We start from the raw sequence: 21,268 nt of genomic DNA on the forward strand, positions 1-21,268 counted from the left end.
TTAGGAAACTCCTATCTTGTTCTATCCTCCCTATGATTATCTAACCTGTTTACCTTTAATACCCGCCACCTAAGATCCGCGGGGAATGTCAATAATTTGAATAACCAAATCCCACTCCCAGCTTCCCGCGCTCTTAAAAATAAGACACATGAGTGTTTATTTCTCTTTTAAAAAGTTTCTTGGATAAGTTACAAATTCATTTGACACTGTAGCATTACAACGTAAATCAGCATCAGATTTAAATAAACCGGAAATAGTGATCGAATCAGAGAGGCCATATTGTTGCGATTTAATGGCGGTTGCACACTAAAACTAGTTTGACAGGTGTTTGTTTAATGCTATTCTAGTCGACAGAGTGGGCATTTTAACTACAGATTGTTGTTCATTTCTGTGATATTTGCTAAAGAACTTTTTGCAAATGAGTACGTTTTCAGGACATTGTGGAATGCACGCGGAAGTTGGTGGATGTTGACCCCCGATGATCAGCATGCTGAGAGGAGGAGGGGGTAGTATGTAACTGTCTCACAACTGTCGTCTGGTTAGTCTGAGGCGAACGCCAAAATGTCCAACTTCGACCCCGAATACAGAATTCGTTTGGGGAAGATCGAGGAGCGTCTCAAAGATCCGAACTCGGATCTAAACATAAACAGTCTCTTGGTAAGGCGCGGAAATAAGGGTGGGGGAGGGAGGGGAGGTGCTAACCCACCCCCGCGCTCTCAGATATCAATAATTATTGCTGTCATGTCAAGAATTTGATTAGTACAAAATGTATATTAATTGGATCAAGCTAAATTTATCTTATGTCATTATGTAAATATTGACAATTTATAAACAATGAAGTATATGCTAAAATCAAAAGTGATAGCTAGGCCTCTACCTTTGCATCAAGTTTTGATCATTTTATAGTGGAGGAAAATATGTGACCTTACTACACACTTTTTACCATGCCTTTTGCAAACATGTAGGAATAAGGCACAGTACAGTGAAACATTAGTCACATAAATGAATGGAACTGCTGTTAATATTTACAAGTGTGTAACGACTTTGGTATATCACATTTGATGCTTAAGTTGCCAGATGTTTGTAGACCACAGCAGATGTTTATTAATCTGAACAAAATGTCTAAAACACAAATGATATCTTTTCTTATTTCAGGATGGATTATCTGCCCTTGTCAGTGATTTGGATCATCCTGCCATTAAAAGAAATAAAAGTGTTGAGCAGTTTCTCACAAAATGTAAGAAGTTATGTTGATTCAACTTGCTTACAGTATAGTATATTGGGCCATTATAGACCATAGGCCTATACATTTGAAAGGGAATAGGATGATGGCCGAAATGCATAATTTAGATAAACAATACGTGATCAAGTAGCCATTGTCTTATACTGTTGACAGTGCTATTAAATCTTCACCTTAAGTGCATTTCTGACTTATCAACATCATTTCAAAAAGTAGCTACATGACTAAGACTAAATTGGTATAATTTTTAAATGAATATGAAGATCATATTGGAAAATATTTTAAAGTAAAATTGTTGTTTAGTTGCAGTAGTATATTTTTACGGCTGTTGTTGTTTACCATTGTGTGGTGATTACTTGTAGATGGGAAGCCAGTGGATTTTGTCAACAGCTGTCGGATGAGACATGCCGACTTTGATGTTGTCAAGGTTATTGGACGGGGAGCTTTCGGAGAAGTTCAACTGGTAGAACTTAATATTTAAACAATTTGTAATACCAAGATACTACAATCAATAATATAGCTCTTAATTGTGAAAAGAGAATAAAATTCATACAGGCTGTAGAAATGCAGTGATTTACCTCAGTTTGTTTGTTTCTATATATATTAACCTGTTTGTGTGTTTGTAGATTTGAACCAGTTTGTTTTTGTGTTTGTAGATTTGAAACAGTTTGTTTTTGTAGATTTGAACCAGTTAGTTTTTGTGTTTGTAGATTTGAACCAGTTTGTTTTTGTGTTTGTAGGTGCGACACAGATCAACACGGCGGGTGTATGCAATGAAGCTACTCAGTAAAACAGAAATGGTGAGAAGATTGTCGTTGAAAGGAAAACACAATAGTTTTTTGTTTGATGTTTGACTCATTGTCAGCTTTTACACTCATTGTTATATTTATCCACTGGATTTTATGCTAATAAAGTATTTGACTGGTGTTTATTCTTTTTAAGATCAAAAGATCGGATTCTGCTTTTTATTGGGAAGAAAGAGAAATAATGGCTAATGCTAACAGTGAATGGATAGTACAGGTAAGTTAACAAAGGCTCATCCTCAGTGAAGGGGATTCTGTGTGTATTATGTGAAGTAGACTGCTCTTGATATACTCTCTGTTGTGAATCAAGACTGATAGTTCTGTATCGTGTGGAGTAGACTGGTGTTGATATACATTGTACTCTCTGTTGTAAATAAACACTGATAGTTCTGTATCATGTGGAGTAAACTGGTGTTGATATACTCTCTGTTGTAAATAAACACTGATAGTTCTGTATCATGTTGAGTAAACTGGTGTTGATATACTCTCTGTTGTAAATAAACACTGATAGTTCTGTATCATGTGGAGTAAACTGGTGTTGATATACTCTCTGTTGTAAATAAACACTGATAGTTCTGTATCATGTGGAATAAACTGGTGTTGATATACTCTCTGTTGTAAATAAACACTGATAGTTCTGTATCATGTGGAGTAAACTGGTGTTGATATACTCTCTGTTGTAAATAAACACTGATAGTTCTGTATCATGTGGAGTAGACTGGTGTTGATATACTCTCTGTTGTAAATAAACACTGATAGTTCTGTATCATGTGGATTAGACTGGTGTTGATATACTCTCTATTGTAAATAAACACTGATAGTTCTGTACACTGATTCTGTTTACAGCTTCACTTCGCTTTCCAAGATTCCAAATATCTGTACATGGTGATGGATTACATGCCAGGGGGTGACCTCGTTAACCTAATGAGTAATTATGATGTTCCAGAGAAGTGGGCTAAGTTCTACTGTGCTGAAGTTGTCCTCGCGCTGGATGCTATTCACTCTATGGGCTTCGTTCACAGGTAATTGTGTAATCATGTTATGATACTGTAGTTAGCTTCAAAACTTTGTGTCTGGTTTTACTGTATATTTGCATTGTGATTCCTAATAGGCGCTTAACCCCGGCGTCTTGATATTTTATTTACTGTGATTTCTGAGACCTGGATAATATTAATAAACACACGTGTATTGTGATGCAGGTTTTACTTTAAACCCAAGCATTCTGCTAACATGGCATGTTTAATATTCTGATGTACATAAAAAGCTGGTCAATACAATTGTGAAGCTGTTGTATTTTTATTTTCCTTTAGGGATGTGAAGCCTGACAATATGCTTCTAGACAGTAAGGGTCACCTAAAGCTGGCAGATTTTGGAACTTGTATGAGAATGGACAGAGTAAGTCTTCCCATTATTAAGTATCCAATGGAAGATTTTACTTCATAATATGACGTTTATACCATATACATCTGCTTGTACATTTCTCTACAAAAATGTAATGATTCAAGGAGTTTATATGTCATTTGATGAACAATGACATTGTAAATTTGAATTTGTTGTCTCTGTCTCTCTGTCTGTCTCCTCTTTCTCTCAGACAGTTTTTTTGCTCTCTCTCTCTCTCTCTTCCCCATCTCCCCTCCGAGAGATATACTGAAAACACACTAAGAACCTGATTGTTGTTATACAGAGCAGTGGAATGGTTAGATCTGACACGGCGGTAGGGACCCCTGATTACATCTCCCCTGAGGTGCTGCAGTCCCAGGGGCGACCCAACCACTACGGGCGGGAGTGTGACTGGTGGTCAGTCGGGGTGTTCCTCTATGAGATGTTGGTCGGTGAGTAGTTTTATTTATCTCAAGTTCCTCTATGAGATGTTGGTGGGTGATTAGTTTAATATTTCATGTTCCTCTAAGAGATATTGGTTGGTGAGTAGTGTTTCTCTACGAGATGTTGGTCAGTGAGTAGTTTTATATACTATGTTCCTCTCTGAGATGTTTGTGATTAGTGTTTATATATCCCATAAGGAAGTTAAGATGAATTGAGTTGAAAAAAATGTTGAACTAGGCTTTTGTTGTTTCTTTCAGGTGATACTCCATTTTATGCAGATTCTTTAGTTGGAACATATGGAAAAATCATGGATCACAAAAACTCGCTGAGTTTTCCCACAGACATTGAAATTTCACATGAAGCCAAAAGTTTGATATGTGCCTTCCTGACTGACAGGTAAAGGGCTGTCAATCAACCATAAATGACATTTACTAGCACATGTGTGACTTGTATGTGGTGCTTTTAGTATAAAGGGGTCAAAACATTTGATTAAAAGAATCCTCTGTGATTTTTGATGCTGTTTGATTTCCATAGCTAATCAAGGAAGTAGTTTGAAATCTAGAGAATTTTATTCTAGTGTGCATTATCTTATCAATTTACTGCTCACTGATTTGACATCCCCATAATTCGGTACATTTGGCAAGGCAAGTGAGATACCGAAGATGCTAACCTACACAGACAGCATAGTAATAGTACTAATAGGTAGTTGATTAGTGCACTACACTGATGATGTATAAATGCTAATACCCAGCCATAGTACTAATTGGTTGTTAATTATTCAATATACTGATGATCCACAAGACTGATGCATTAAGGGGATGAAACATGGTTAATGGAATGAAGATCTAAGCCCTTTGAGAATCTGATTATTAATAAACAATAATATCATGAACATATATTGTACACCTATAATGCTGTGATAAACATACAGCCAGGCTTTGGAACATGATAACAAACAATTCAGTAAGACAACCTGACAGATTAGTTATGTTCTTGTTCTCACAGAACCGAGAGACTGGGAAGAAATGGAATAGAGGAGATAAAGACCCACCAGTTCTTTCGAAACATTGACTGGACCTGGGATACACTCAGACAAGGTAACAATGGATACTTTATTGTTCTCAGATATATTGACATAACAGTTGTAGATTATCCATGACTCTGCTCACAATCTTCAAATAGTAGTGTCCTATATATTGGTAAGTGTGTGTCATGACAATTCTCCCACTATTTCTGTAGTATATATCTGCTCAAATGTGTGAAGCTGTTGCAGGGACATTTATTATCCAGGTCTAAAAGGAACATTAGAGAAATTCCAGGTTGGAATCTGTACCCTCTGAAGCCAAAAGGGTGTTTTGATTATATCTGGGTAGAAAATACTGCAATGAATACATTTCCTATGCAACCTAAAGTGTTAGACGTCATAATTTGTTATGCTATGTTTGCAAGTGCTAGGAAGCCATTTAAGAGTTTTTTCCCAATGATTATGGTGTTGATTTGAACATCAAGATATCTGTGTTTGATCTGAGACCTGCCTCTGATTGGTCGCTGTATTTGATGCAAGACCTGCCTCTGATTGGTCGCTGTATTTGATCTGAGACCTGTCTTTGATTGGTTGCTGTGTTTGATCTGAGACCTGTCTTTGATCTGAGACCTGTTTTTGATTGGTCGCTGTGTTTGATCTGAGACCTGTCTTTGATTGGTCACTGTGTTTGATCTGAGACCTGTCTTTGATTGGTCGCTGTGTTTGATCTGAGACCTGTCTTTGATTGGTTGCTGTGTTTGATCTGAGACCTGCCTCTGATTGGTTGCTGTGTTTGATTAGAGACCTGCCTCTGATTGGTTGCTGTGTTTAATCTGAGACCTGTCTTTGATTGGTCGCTGTATTTGATCTGAGACCTGTCTTTGATTGGTTGCTGTGTTTGATCTGAGACCTGTTTTTGATTGGTTGCTGTGTTTGATCTGAGACCTGTTTTTGATTGGTTACTGTGTTTGATTTTAGAGAGACTTGTCTTTGATTGGTTGCTGTATTTGATTTCAGCCGTCCCACCAGTCATTCCAGAGTTGTCCAGTGATGTGGACACCAGTAATTTTGAGGACATAGAGAAGGATGACTCTCCAGATGAATCCTTTGCTGTTCCTAAAGCCTTCACAGGCAACCATCTTCCTTTCATCGGCTTCACGTACAACAAAGAATATCAGTAAGTGACCGGGAGGGATTTAATATCTCAACTATCATTACTTTGTATTGTCATTCTGATTTGTAGACTGGGAGATATTTTACAAACTATTAATGTGTGTACATGTTTATTTCCAGGCTTCTCTCAGATTCTGGCCCCAGTGTAAGTACTACCTTTATTTTTAGACACACTTGTATATGTATCTAAGTTGTTTATCATTAGTTTCGTCAGACTTGACTTGTTTACTTGTATTCCAGACCCATGAGACCAAATCAGTAAGTGAAACATGTAACATGGTAGAGTAGAAATCACCCACTCCTTTCCCTCTTGTCAAGAACAGTCTGAGATTCCTGCTCTGAATCTTGATAGCTGTACTGATGTAGATGGTTAGATTGTCAGAATGGTTGTCTGCATGTCTCTGGCTGATGTACGGTGTAGAGTACCAATCTGGTTCATAAATGAATTAGTAAAGGTGCCTGAAGTGAAGGTGTAGCTGGTTGTCTGAACTGGCAATCTGTGGCCACAGATAGATCACTTTCTGGTCTTTTGTCTTACCTCAATGAAAGTGAAACAGATGATACATTTGAGTTAGTTTTATAACATATCTAGGCTTAACCTTGCTCAGTTCTGATAATGGAATCTTATATCAATATGTACAGGAATTAATTAACTGCCTAGAAACAAACTTGATTGTGTAACAAAATCTGACTCTACAGATTCTGTCATCAATGTAGCACGGATTACAGGTGGCTTGATTTGAGCTTGATTACTTACTCTATCCCTGGCAGACACAATATCATGACAAGACACAACCTGCCCAGTTCTTTTAGTAATTTACTTCACAGTTTTATATAAAATGTTCACATTGTTGTATAGTTCACTGACTTTTATTGAACCTCTTGGAACACTTGATATTTAGACCTTATTCCTACTGCTATTGTTGATGTAAACATTTGTAGGAACAGTGAACCTTTGTACTTCAGTTCATGGTACTTGTAGTCTATACCCTGACTTGTGTATGAGTTTACCATTAGTATAGGGTGCACAAGTCTCAGTGACTTATTGGGTTTTATGGCTTATCCCTGGGTCAGTAGACAAACTTTTGTTGTGTAGATCAGAGAGGACGGGTTAATAATCCAGATGTATACAATGTACACTGTAGCTACAGTAAACAGCTTCTGTCTTTGTTTGACCCACTGGCTCACATGGAAGTAGGGGGAGGGGTAGAGAGGAATGGCTTTCTTTAGTTTACTTTTGTTTTTGCTAGTAATTGTATATCATAGGTAAAGATTTTCAATTCAATGAAAAGTGAAACATGTTAAATTACCAGGGAATGTGATATATATTTTACAGAAACATAATTACAAAATGTTTTGTGATTGGCTAATGTCAATGATTGCATTGGATTTGTCCTGGCCTAGTTTTCATATTTTATATTTCAGGTCTCATCAATGGACGTAAGTAGTCAAGCTTCTGTGAAAAAAAGAGAGCAAGTTAAAAGTCCTTGTGACACCATCTTGATCTTATATTTGTTCTTATTTTAATAATATTTCAAAGAAAGTTTCTATAAGAAAAGAATCTAAAATTTAGAAATATTTTTCTTACGCATTGTAAGGAAGTACTTCTGTACTACCATATAATTCAATAGCATTATATATTCAGAAAATACCTAAAGGACATTCTTAGAGAAATAAAAACACCAGAGAAGTTGAGTCTTTTGCATATACTCTGTACATGTAGAGCAAACACTTCAGCCGTGTCATGAAACTTTTCACGATACTAGAGAAAACTAAATCTCAGATGAGCTAATAGCCGACTTAACAAAAGTCCTGAAAACGAATTATGAGATAGAAAATAACAAGGATACTGAGCCCCTGTTCTAATAACTGATTGCTATACTAATTACTAATTACAGGGCGGGAATGGAGACAAGAGGTTCAAACAGTTGGAGGATCAGCTCCGTGCCATGAAAGCAGCCAAGGAGGAGATTGAGAACAGATACAGGTAAGGCAGGCAGGGGCAATATGTATAATTATAGGGCAATACAGATGTAAGGCAATACAGAAAGGGTGATACAGATTTATTTGATAAAAAAATCTATTTGACAATAAAAATTTATGCATACAAATATAGATATATAAGGCACTACAGATACTTTACTACTGAGTATGTAGATTTTGCAGACAGTTCAAATATAGGGCAATTAATTTACAAAGTAATACATATTTATAGGTGAATACAGATATTCTACAATACAAATACAGGTCAATACAGATAAGTAGGCAATATATACAGGGCAATACAGACAGAACAATTGATCAGACAATGTAAACAACACTGATCAGTATATATACAAGTCAGTTCAAATACAAGTCATCTAAAGTGTAATGGATGCAGACACCCATGTATGTTTAAGTTAGTCAGATTAGTACAGGATGGGTACATTAATGTGTATACACACTCTACAGAATGCATTCATTGTAGGATGGCCCAGTCAGACTTGGAGAGATTGAACAGAGAGGAGCCCATGCTGAGGAAGGAGTGTCAAGAACTTGAGAAAAACCTGGTCTATCTGAAGAGGGACCTTCAAGAGGTAACACTGCACAGAAAAAAGCCCATGCTGTTAGAAAAACATAGTCTCTGTCAGCAACACAGTACAGAAGCAAGCTCCTGCTGATAGAACAACATAGGCGTGGTCAGCAACACCTGCAGAAACATGGTCCTGCAGAGAGCTGTTGACAACACAATACAGAAACATGATGATAGAAAAACATAAACAGTCATAATAATTTTATTTTAACACACGACATAAACAAGCACCCACTGATAAGAAAACAGACTGTCAGCAACGCACTACAGAAAACAAGCACATGATAAGTAAACATAGTCTCTCTCAGCAACACACTACGGAATTAAGTGCCTGCTGATAAGAAATCATAGTGTCTGTCAGCAACACACTATAAAACCAAGCTCATGCTGATGGGAAAATACAGTCATTAACACACCACAGAAACAAGTGCCTGCTGATAGAAAAACAGACACTTTCAGCAACATACCACAGAAAAGCACCTCATAATAGGAAAACAAAGAATTGTCAGCAACAGCATCTGCTGATGGGAAAACATAGTAACACAACACAGAAACAAATCCCTGCTGATATGAAACATTGTCCTTATCAGCTCAAAGAAAATATTGTCCCTGTCAGCTCAAAGAAAACATTGTCCCTGTCAGCTCAAAGAAAACATTGTTCCTGTCAGCTCAAAGAGCTTAAATTTTAGTCATTCACTTCACTATATATCCTTTATTGCTATATGTTTCACTGTGGCTGATGAATTGGCCATGCACAATTTAATATTCATAGAAATGTACTTTATTTATTAAATGTCACCTTACAAGTAAAACAGATGAAAATCTGCCTTTAGTTAAATGTTAGCTGTTAACATTAGATGTTTAGGTGCAAAGTGATGATGATCCCAAATATCACATTGAAGTCCTGCAGGCATAAATCTACAATGCATTCATTAGAGTATGAATACTCACGACTATAAAAGAATAGGCATTTCATTTTTTATTTGAACCCAAGAACTATACATGTTCTGCTTGCATTATTTATGCAAATAGTTTTGAAAAGTTTTACAATTGTTTCAGAACCAAAGAAAGTTAAATATGGAGTTAGAGTTGAAAAGGAATTTAGAGTCCATGCTTCATGATAAAGAAAGACAGTTGGAGGTTGAAATAAAATCTCGTAAGGAAGCATCTAACAGCAACCAGCAAGTTAATGAAAAGATCTATAGTCTGGAAAAAGTGGTAAGTCTGAAGAGAGAGAATGAGATAAGAGATAAAAGATAGAGAGAGTGAGGATACTAAATTCCTGAATCCCTGAAAATTAAGAAATCAATGTTTATGCCCAATGGAAACAAAAAAACAAGAAATTGGATTTCCTTTATAAAATTGTCAAAAGTTGTTGAAATTATTGTTATTAGGACTGACTCATATGTGTACTCAATGTAATATTTATAAATCAGAATTTACTTATGAAATGAGTTCTTTAATTTTGTTGCAGATAACAGATTTAAATGAAAAAATAAAAGCTGAAACAGACAGTGCCACTAAATATAAAAAGTCATGTGCTGAATTACAGCAGGTAAGTTTGGTTTATATAAAATCCCCAAGACAATGGTTATCTCTCAACTACTAGGATTACTTTTCTACTGTTGTGATATTAACAGGAAGGGTATCTTGAAATACAAAAAAAATTTAGAATATTTCAGACCAACTTAAAGTCTTTTTGAGAGAAAAAGTGAAAGCCACTTTTGATTTACTAACAAAAGTAGCTGTAATGCTGTAATTGATTCTTCCAGAGGTACAACATGTCAGAACAGAGTTACAGTGAGCTGAATGCCAAGTACGGTGAAGTGTTGAGTGCCAAGCAGTCTCTACAGAAGGAAGTAATGGAGTTACAGTCCACCCTGGACCATGAAAGGAACAGTCAGAGACAGATGTCTTCCCAGTCATCCGAACTGTCAGGTATGTAACGATCAATAGGTACATGGAACATGTGTAATACAATAGGTACACAGAACATGTGTAATACAATAGGTACATGGAACATGTGTAATACAATAGGTACATGGAACATGTGTAAAACAATAGGTACATAGAACATGTGTAATACAATAGGTACATGGAACATGTGTAATACAATAGGTACATAGAACATGTGTAATACAATAGGTACACGGGGCATGTGTAATACAATAGGTACACAGGACATGTGTTACACAATTTGGGGATGTAACATTCATTAGCAAACTTGTAAAACACATGCAGGATGTAAAAATCGTGGGCTGCAGGAAATACTTGTAATACACATTCAGGATGTAACAATCATCAGCTACATGTAATACACATTCAGAAGGTTACAATTATCCACATGCAATAAATATTAATGATGTAACAATTATTAGCTATGGAAAGTGTAAGACACATTTGGGATGTATTTTAACAATCATTAGTGCCATGTAATACACATTCCGGATTTTGTTCTTTTTGATGCATTTACTTCCAACACACATCTTAAAACTTGTTTCTTTCCAGAACGAATCTCATCACTTATGTCAGAAAAGAAAAAAGCTGAAGAAAAGGAGAAAGAGTTGACCATGGAGATTCAGAAGGTCAAGGACACTGTGATTCGCTTAGAAAAGGTAAATTATTCTATGGATTGAAAACATCTTAAATTTTCCCCAGAGTGTATTGTTAAGTGTATGATCATTAAAATAAATTCTGTAATTTTTCTTAGCATGAGTTCTATTAAGGTTTGATAATAAAATGTGTACTATTTAAATTAAATAGATTTGAGGTCAATAGAGTATTGTATTGCTTTCACTTTTGCTGCTGTTTTTGATGACAGAGTAAGAGCCATGTTGAACTGGAGTTGGACACATACAAGAGGAAGCTGGACACAGAGATTAACAGTCACAAAGAGACGATCCAGAGGTTCAATGCGGACAAAAAAGACATCTTGTTATCAAAAGAGGAGGCCAGAACATCTGCTATCAATGGTTGGTTTTGTAGCCCAACACAGGGGATAATGTATTAAGCCCTAATGAGGGTCCTATGTTTTATGGTCTTGCTTAGTTAATTAAAGAATTAAGGCCATATTGTTGTAAGACTATTGTAAGTGAAGGAACATCATCAATTTCAAAAATACATTGTGCCATTCGAAGCTCGTTTTACTGAAGATCTGAGTCCAATGGTTTATGGGTGTACATGTATCTCATGTTTATATAGATGTATGGCTATTTGAAATGCAATAGATGTATGTAATTCATAGGCATGCAATGAAAAATGTTTATGGATTAAAGTATTTTAAAAGAATGTTTCAAACTTTTTTAATGTTTAAAACTTTTTTTCCCAAAAAGCAATATGCAATTTGGTTCTTTTACTTTTTGTCCTGAAAGAATCGGTTGTAATAAATGAATATATTCTGTTGCTGTATTCCAGACATTCAGAACAAGATGTTTTTAAGTTTGTAAATGAATATAGTTCTATGGCTGTATTCCAGACATTCAGAACAAGCTGGACCAGGAGAAGACAGCGCGAGCCTCAGCTGAGAACCAGCTACTTGCAGCAGAGAAAGAGAAGTCTGGGCTCAAGGTGGACCTTCTACAGATGACTCAGCAAGTGACTGCAGTACAGAATGAGCTCAAGAATGAGAAAGAAAAGGTACACTGTACCTGGCTTTATTGACAATGGGAATATAAATCCAGTATCAGAGCTTAAGCATATTGAAACCCATAGAAAAATATATTAATAATATGCGTATATCAAAGAGAATTTGAAGTTCAAACCACTGTATTTTACATCAGTATTTTGACTTTTTAATGAATAAAGACAACAGTCATTATAGCTAGTTTAGTGGATTTTTTTGCGGGTAGAATTAAGAAATTTCATGGATAATTCTTTTCAAGTTTTGTTATTTGAGTTCATATAAATTAAAACTTTTGATTTTAGTCTAAAAACTATTCTCTGCAAGTTGAGCAAGAAATCCAGAGACGGAACCTGATGCAAGGCGACTTTAAGACTCAGACCCATGATTTGTCTCGCTATAAGAACATGGAGAAACAGCTCAATAAGGTACTCAACACAGAAACTCTAAAACAGGCTACAAAATCTGATTATGTTACAAAGATACAATACACAGAACACAGAGGGAAAACAGGTTACAATTACTTATTACATAATTGTACACGGGAAAACTGAGTACAATTACTTACTTTGTTGATAAGGTGGATGAAACGTGATTGAGAAAAAAATGTTAATAACCTGTATATACACGTATCTAACTTTAGATAAAATTGTATCTATTTTAGGAAATTTCAGACCTTAAAGAGGAGAAAAGAAGTTTGGAAGAGGAATTACGCAAAATTAGAGAGTAAGTTTTTGAAATATTTGTGTTATTTTAATTGCTCACAGTGAGCCTGAGAACGAGATGCACTTATATATGTAACTTTGGCATTGGCTCACCAACAACTTGTTAATCTCCTATCACATACTAGCTAAAAGATTGTGTGTATTGTTTGTAAAGGGATCTATCAATGAGCTATAAGATTGTGTGTATTGTTTGTACAGGGATCTCTCTATCAATGAGCTATAAAATTGTGTGTATTGTTTGTACAGGGATCTCTCCATCAATGAGCTACAGATGAAGGAGTTACAGGATCAGCTGGAGGCAGAACAGTATTTCTCAGTGAGTGTATCAGGGGGAAGTGAATTCTTAATGTAGAAGGGAAAGTGGTAATATTACCTCTCTTATTATGGCTGAATGGCCAACAATAAAATAGACACGCTTAAGTCACATTACAGTTTGACACAACTACCCAAAGTCCAAGCTCTTGTTAAAATGGTTTTTTCTTGTCCTGAAGTTTTTGTATAGAACTTGGAGGTTTAATGTAATGACTTGCATTTGTAGTCCTTGTACAGAACACAAGTGAAGGAACTGAAGGAGGATGTTGAAGAGAAAGGGAAGCAATACCAAGATGCGATTACAGACCTGGAGAGTGTGCAGCAGGACAAGTGAGTACTGCAGGACCCAACCATAGTGTACAGGCTTAATGTGAGCTTAAATACAGGTTAAATGAAGTCCAAACCATTGTGTACATGCTTAATGTGAGGTTAAATACAGGTTAAATGAAGACCCAACAATTGTGTACAGGCCAAATGTGAGGTTAAATACAGGTTAAATGAAGACCCAACCATTGTGTACAGGCTTAATGCAAGGTTAAATACAGGTTAAATGAAGACCCAACCATTGTGTACAGGCTTAATGTGAGGTTAAATACAGGTTAAATGAAGACCCAACCATTGTGTAAAGGCTAAATGTGAGGTTAAATACAGGTTAAATGAGGACCCAACCATTGTGTACAGGCTAAATGTGAGGTTAAATACAGGTTAAATGAAGACCCAACCATTGTGTACATGCTAAATGTGAGGTTAAATACAGGTTAAATGAAGACCCAACCATTGTGTACAGGCTTAATGTGAGGTTAAATACAGGATAAATGAAGACCCAACCATTGTGTACAGGCTTAATGTGAGGTTAAATACAGGTTAAATGAAGACCCAACCATTGTGTACAGGCTTAATGTGAGGTTAAATACAGGTTAAATGAAGACCCAACCATTGTGTACAGGCTTAATGTGAGGTTAAATACAGGATAAATGAAGACCCAATCATTGTGTACAGGCTAAATGTGAGGTTTAATACAGGTTAAATGAGGACCCAACCATAGTGTACAGGCTTATTGTGAGGTTAAATACAGGTTAAATGAAGACCCAACCATTGTGTACAGGCTAAATGTGAGGTTAAATACAGGTTAAATGAAGACCCAACCATTGTGTACAGGCTTAATGTGAGGTTAAATACAGGTTAAATGAAGACCTTTTGTAGATAAACTGTCACTATGTCTATCTCAGGAATAAAATTGTCTCTGTTAGTATGCGATATATTGAATAACGGCTTGTAAAAAGACGGAACTTTTGAACTGCTAACTTCTCTGAACAACTCTTGATCTCTTTATTTGATACATATTTGTGTTGTTGCAGGGAATCCTTTGCAGCCCAGTTACAGCTAGCCATGGCTAAGGCTGACTCTGAGAATCTGGCCCGATCCATCGCAGAGGAACAACTGACAGACGTCGAGAAAGAAAAGACAGTACTGGAGCTGGAGATCAAAGAGTTGATGAACCGCCATAAAACCGAGATCAGCAAGAAGGAGCACCTCATACAGATAGTAAGTATATGGTCCTTGGTCAGAGTGGCTAATGGTTGTATGGAGGCCACATACAGATAGTAAGTATATGGTCCTTGGTCTGAGTGGCTAATGGTTGTATGGAGGCCAAAAGCATAGTTAAACTTTATAGTTAATATTTTACAAAGGTAAAAATTAAATACTGAAACTACCTGTAATGATAAAATGGGAGAAATTAGCATTTTTATTTACTCTACAAGAGTTAGTAATTGAACTAACTGAATGTAACTCTTGTGTTTTAGATGGAGGACTCCAAGCGAGAGTATTCGAAGGAAATTGAGGAGTTAACTGCGGAGAAGAATGATTTAAACAGCAGGTTGCAGAAGTTATCAGAAGGTTAGTGTCTGATGTCAATGACTGTCTTAGCACACTGATCAATGTCATCCATTGACCAATATTATGTCATGTCAATAGATCTTTGCCAAGTCCAGTCCAAATTATTATGTCATGTCGCATTCTTGAATGTAGATCTTCGCCAAGTGCAGTCCCAGTCTGGTGGCTCCAGCTCAGAGATTGAGAAACTGAAGAAGAACTTGGAGGAAGAGAAGCTCAAGAAAATCCAGGTACTTGTGTTACAAAATGAGAAGGGGTAAATATAATGAAGGAAAAAGTTGCATCTCTCAATAGGCACTAACATTAAACTAGTCTTACATGATGTTTGTCCTCTCCATAAATTGTTCATTTTACATGTGTGTCTTTATTAAAGCTTAAACTATTGTTTTTTATTGATACAATACTTTTATTGTAAAACTAAACATTTATGACTTGGTACAAGCTCTGTTCAATGTTCTTTCAGTCATATTAGTGGAATTTATTTCCAATCTTCTATACGTATTAGTAATAGAGTGTTGTTGACCAAACATTCTGAGGGTATTTCTTAGCAATACACGTCCCTACCGACATCCCTATTTGTCATTTTTAAAGCTAAAAAAGTTTTGAAAAAAAGATTTTTTAAAGGACGAACCCATTGAGTATAAAAATTGAGTCATTTTAATAAATTTATTTTCTTTATCATTTGCTGATAAATCTTAATAAAACTCAAAGCTGATCTGTAGTTTTTCATTATTAAGCCACACCAGTTTCAAATTAATTCACCAAACCATAAAAAAAGGTATGGAAAACAAATTTAAGACAGAATGACGGACAATGATAAAGACTGCAGTCCCTTTCGGTTTCATTGGTAGGGGAGGTTTTATTGGTAGGGAACTTATAAGAGGAAAAGAAGCAGCATGTAAAACGCTTCAATATAATTACTGCTTAAATGCTGTAATCAGTAGTAGGTCTACTGAACTTTGAACTGTTAAGTGAGTTGACGAGTAATTAAGCAGATGTTGGTATTTTTACTCACTTTAATGCTAATGAAATATGTATGCAAGTTCCAGACCTTTGTATTTCTTTGCAGGCCGTTAACAAACTAGCTGAGATTATGAATCGAAAAGAATATTCCTCCAAGAAGTCGGGTAAAAATAATGCTGCTGACCAGGCTCTGAAAAAGAAGGAGAAAGAGATGAGGAAGTTACAGCAGGATCTTCACATGGTCAGTTTATATCTGTAAATCTATAAATAGTAATATTAATATCTAGACTTATATACATCTATACTTATATAAATCTATAGCACTTTCACCATGCAGACTCCACAATAGATTTAAACAATATGTTTATATACATATCTGTATCAAAATCAACACCCGCTATTTATGTTAGCTTACTGTAGGAAATGCACAGGGATAGTTCATTAAAATGTCTATATTTACCTTCATATGGACATTAGACATCAATGTATGTAAACATCCTTACTTACGGTCTGTACGTCAGTGTCTGTAAACATCCTTACTTACGGTCTGTACGTCAGTGTCTGTAAACATCCTTACTTACGGTCTGTACGTCAGTATCTGTAACTGATCATTCACTTCAGTACCTGTGTCGTTGACAGGAGAAAGAGAAGTACAACAAGATGGTGGAGAAACTAGGCCGGGATCTGTCGGAGACCCAGGCGGCGCTGTTTGAGGAGGGACAACAGAAGGGGAAACTCCAGATGGAGCTAGATGCTAAGGAGAGTGAGATAGAGCAGCTCCGCCAGAAACTGGCGGTCAGTGACAATGTGTCTATAAATAGCTCTCACCTGGAGGATGGGGATGTCAGTCTGACTAGTGCATGTAAGTTCATAATTATATGTAAGTACATAACAACATGTAAGTACATAATTATATGTACGTACATAAGAACATGTAAGTTCCTAATTATATGTAAGTACATATGAACATGTAAGTACATAATTAATTACCGAAATGTACATAGTAACATGTTAGGACATAATAATGTATCTTTATAATTACATGTAAGCTTACAATAGCATGTAATTTCATAATTACATGAAAGTACACAATTATGCATGTTAGAATACATTAGTAGGGTCATTTTTAAGTAATTGGAGTCTGTTAAATGTAAATGTAAGCATGGAGACCTTTTTTAAAAATCTTTTTAAGTAGAAGTTACTTTATTTACATGTAAATAATAACGTCTGCACACAGTAGTACGTCATGTACATATTGGATAACCTTTGTACATGTTACGGACATATAAGATGAGAGAACAGGATTAATTAGTACAGAGCATTTACCAATAAGTAATCATCACTGCTGATTATTTAAATGTAGGTTTCAACGTTTTTTCTAGTTTGTATTTGTGGCGTAGATGTTTAATGTAAGCTGTGCTTTGATTGCAGCCCCTAGTGATATTCATATGGAGGGATGGTTAGCCGTGCCAAATAAACAGAACATTAAGAAATACGGCTGGAAGAAACAATACGTGGTGGTCAGCAGTAAGAAAGTACTGTTCTACAACAGCGAGGCCGACCGGCAGAATGTGTCCGACCCTGTGCTGGTGTTAGATATAGAGTAAGTCATAAGTCTGGGGGTCATAAGTCTATTATTAAGTCACAAGTCTGGGAGACCTAAGTCTCACTAAGTCACAAATCTGGGGGTCATAAGTCTATTACTAAGTCACAAGTCTGGGAGACTTAATTCTTTCACTAAGACAACAAGTCTGGGAGAGTTAAGTCTTTTTCTGAGTCACATGTCTGGAAGACTGAAGTCTATCACTGAGATACAAGCCTTGAGGTCATAAGTCAATTATTAAGTCACAAGTCTGGGGATCATAAGTCTATTACTAAGTCACAAGTCTTGGAGACCTAAGTCTTGCTAAGTCACAACTCTGGGGGACTTAAGTCTATCACTAAGACACAAGTCTTGGAGACCTAAGTCTATCGCTAAGTCACAACTCTAGGGGACTCAAGTCTATTGCTAAGACACAAGACTGGGGGACTTAAGTCTTATGCTAAGTCAAAACTCTGGGGGACTTAAGTCTAATGCTAAGACACAAGTCTGGGAGACTTAATTCTATCACTAAGATGTAAATCTTGGAGAACTGAGTCAAAAGTCTGTGAATTACATGTCAGAGGTCAAAGAATGAGTCCAAAACTATCCATCAATCACCATTCCGTATAAGTCTCAAAATCAATCAGCAAATCCCTGTTGTGTGTGTTTTATCCCTGTTGTGTATGTTTTATCCCTGTTGTGTATGTTTTTTAATTCAAATGACTTTATGAGTCAAGTTGTTATCACATGCTACCACTGAGTTTTATTGTTGCAGGTCGCTATTCCATGTGAGGCCAGTGACACAGGGAGATGTGTACCGGGCAGATTCAAAAGATATTCCAAGGATATTTCAGGTGAGATGCTGTAGAGAGATAAATAGATAAAATATCTATAAAATATTTTAGAGAATTCCAAGGATATTTCAGTTAAGTGTATATAGAGAGATCGACAGGTAAAGTGTCTTTGGCAGATTCTAAAGATATTCAAGGATATTCCAGGTGAGAATCTGTAGAGACTGAGTAAATAGATTAAAACAAATCTATAGTTGTAAGCATTGTTTTTGTCGGAGTCAGTATAAAAAACTTTATCATAAATGTGAATATAAATTCAAAAACAAAATGATTTATATTTTAATATTTCAATTTTTTAAATAATGATATGCAAGTAAAAGTGATGTATAATTGTCTTAAACATACCGATTGTCATGGATTTTGGTTATGTTTCAGGTGCTATATGCTACGGAGGGCGAGAATCGAAGACCAGAAGAAATTGGTCATGATATGTCAGCTCAGGTAGGCAACAAAGGCTAACACAGTTTAACAGGAAAGACATACATACATGTACTGACATGTCATTATTTTGCTGATTTTGATTGCCTATCGGTTTTATTTTAATGTCATTAGTCTTGCAATGTTGACATATTTACAGGACAAGTCAGCAGTAGAAATGCACAAAGGGCATGAGTTTGTGCCTATCCATTACCGCACTCCAACCACATGTGATTCGTGTAACAAACCAGTGTGGCATATGCTTCACCCTCCCCAAGCTCTGGAGTGTAGGCGTAAGTAGGGAGGCCAGATCTGTAGTAGATAGCCAATCAGATGAAGTATCTTCTTCTTGTATAAATAGTCACCCAATGTGTTGTTGTGTTTTGTAGGATGCCATACCAAGGCTCATAAAGATCATTTAGATAAGAATGAAGAATTTGTTGGTTATTGTAAAGGTAAGGTTTGCTAAAGACTATAGTGGTAAGACACTAATGGGCTGTCTCTAGCATAAAATCTTGTGTATTTTCTTATACTTTTGTCCAACCCGACCCCACCCCAATTATTTAATAACACTTTCTTAGATTAAAACGGATGCAAGATAAACACTTAAACTGCAAAATAAGCAGTACAACAGAAATGTAGCCATGTTTTGGCCAATGATTGATGTATACTTTGCTTTGTTTCAGTGAACTATGATCAGAACATTCAGGCCAAGGAGATGTTACTTCTGGCTGATACCAGTGAAAAACAGAAAGTATGGATCCAGCATCTCAGCAAAAAAATCTCTAGGAAGGGCTTCGCAAGCTCAGGAACGGCAGGGTAAGATAAGTTAATCATCAGAACAATGGCGTAGGTTAGCGTTCATTTCAAATAGGATGTTTCTTGGATCAGCTGGGTAAATTAGGGTAAAGTTCAGTTAGGTATGTCTTCCACCAGTTGAATTGATTAATTCAATTCAATTAAGGTGCTTTTCAGAACAGCTGGGTTTTTTAGGGTTTAATAAATTTGGGTGTTTCTCAGAACAACTGGATACATAAAATCTGGAGTGTAGGCGTTTTTGATTTAGTCAATTCAAACATTTCTCTGAAATCAGCTCTCTTTCATCAATTATGTTATTTGAATTTTTTTCTAATTTTTAATTTTCCCTTGAGACAAGTGATCAAATCTTTAGATAATCCTTTTTTAAAACTCTAGTAATTCAACAATGACTGGGATTAATTTTGTAGCTTAATGGTGGTAATAATTATAACCATAGATTAAAATTCATATTTAATATTCAATATATAATGAGAACACTGTCTTAGTAATTAAGTAATTAACATGTTAGTAGTTTAGGCATTGGTCAACTTATTCATCATTGTCCCTGGAAATTAATATTTTATTTAATTTAACAAAACATCAACATTAGTATGATACATGTATTCTGTAGCTATATGTTTATTTTGTTTGAGTGACTAATTTCATAATTGTACTAAATTGAGACCTTGTTTTATGCAGGCCTACGCGGAACACCCGACAGTATGCTTCGTTTGGTATTCAGGCACGCCAGAGTAATGCCAGATCCTCCTCCACTCTTCCATCTAACAGCCGACCATCATAGCAGCTCAAAACCTCTCCCCCGGGGCCGGCCAAGCTGGCCCCATACCACACTGTGACTTTTATCAGAGCCACGTAACCATAACAAATAGTAGCTATTATTTATTTATATCAATTATTCTTATACATTCCTTGACATCTGGTTCATACATTGATCAAGGTTTTCAATAGCTGTCCGAATCTGCTTGATTATATCGTTATTATGTAAATAAAAATTGTCATTTTAACTCAATTTTGGCGTTTTGTTTGAAATGGTGATGAATGTGACAAGTTTCTCTTGACTCGCTCCATACTTCATTATATTAACAGAGCTGTAGCCGTATGGGAGAATTTTTGTTCTTCAGGCCATTGGTTTACACAGAATGTATCCAGTATGTGCCTAAATTTTAGATATTAATCAGATTAAGCATGTTGTTTTGAAGAATTCACCAGCTTCAGAACAAGGTTGTTGAGTAGTTATATTGGTGATGAGTAAATACCTTGACATCAGATTATTGAATTGTTGAGTCCAGAGTCATCATACCACCATCGTGCTCGAGCTGATGGTTATCAGAGAGAATGTCGGGTTTCTCCTTATATTTTTAATTAAATTTGAGGCTAGATTTGTAGGAAAGCAAATGTGTTTTTTCTTTAGTTTGTCACACGCTTATGCTATAACTGTAACATAAATT

General features: G+C 36.0%; 1 protein-coding gene across 2 annotated transcripts; it reads left to right on the top strand.

Annotated features, from left to right (window-relative positions):
* Nucleotides 1-255: 255 nt before the first annotated feature.
* On the top strand, nt 256-20,829 carry LOC128166388 (rho-associated protein kinase 1-like). Of its 2 annotated transcripts, XM_052831511.1 has the most exons (38): nt 256-657; nt 1,156-1,237; nt 1,603-1,703; nt 1,981-2,040; nt 2,183-2,260; nt 2,890-3,065; nt 3,354-3,438; nt 3,728-3,875; nt 4,125-4,263; nt 4,873-4,964; nt 5,909-6,068; nt 6,185-6,209; nt 6,305-6,322; nt 7,490-7,504; nt 7,963-8,051; nt 8,532-8,640; nt 9,696-9,854; nt 10,111-10,191; nt 10,409-10,574; nt 11,145-11,251; nt 11,458-11,608; nt 12,112-12,272; nt 12,561-12,683; nt 12,920-12,981; nt 13,227-13,296; nt 13,519-13,622; nt 14,651-14,837; nt 15,098-15,191; nt 15,324-15,418; nt 16,258-16,392; nt 16,791-17,013; nt 17,583-17,754; nt 18,509-18,587; nt 18,960-19,025; nt 19,162-19,294; nt 19,391-19,456; nt 19,688-19,820; nt 20,499-20,829. In XM_052831511.1, exons 1-38 carry the CDS (start codon nt 562-564, stop codon nt 20,599-20,601), a joined length of 4,143 nt encoding a protein of 1,380 aa, XP_052687471.1. In that variant the 5' UTR covers nt 256-561; the 3' UTR covers nt 20,602-20,829. The 2 variants fall into 2 exon arrangements, with proteins under 2 accessions (XP_052687471.1, XP_052687472.1); XM_052831512.1 differs by lacking the exon at nt 6,305-6,322.
* Nucleotides 20,830-21,268: the final 439 nt, after the last annotated feature.

This window comes from Crassostrea angulata, chromosome 10, assembly GCF_025612915.1.
Source record: "Crassostrea angulata isolate pt1a10 chromosome 10, ASM2561291v2, whole genome shotgun sequence".
Classification (NCBI taxonomy): domain Eukaryota; kingdom Metazoa; phylum Mollusca; class Bivalvia; order Ostreida; family Ostreidae; genus Magallana; species Magallana angulata.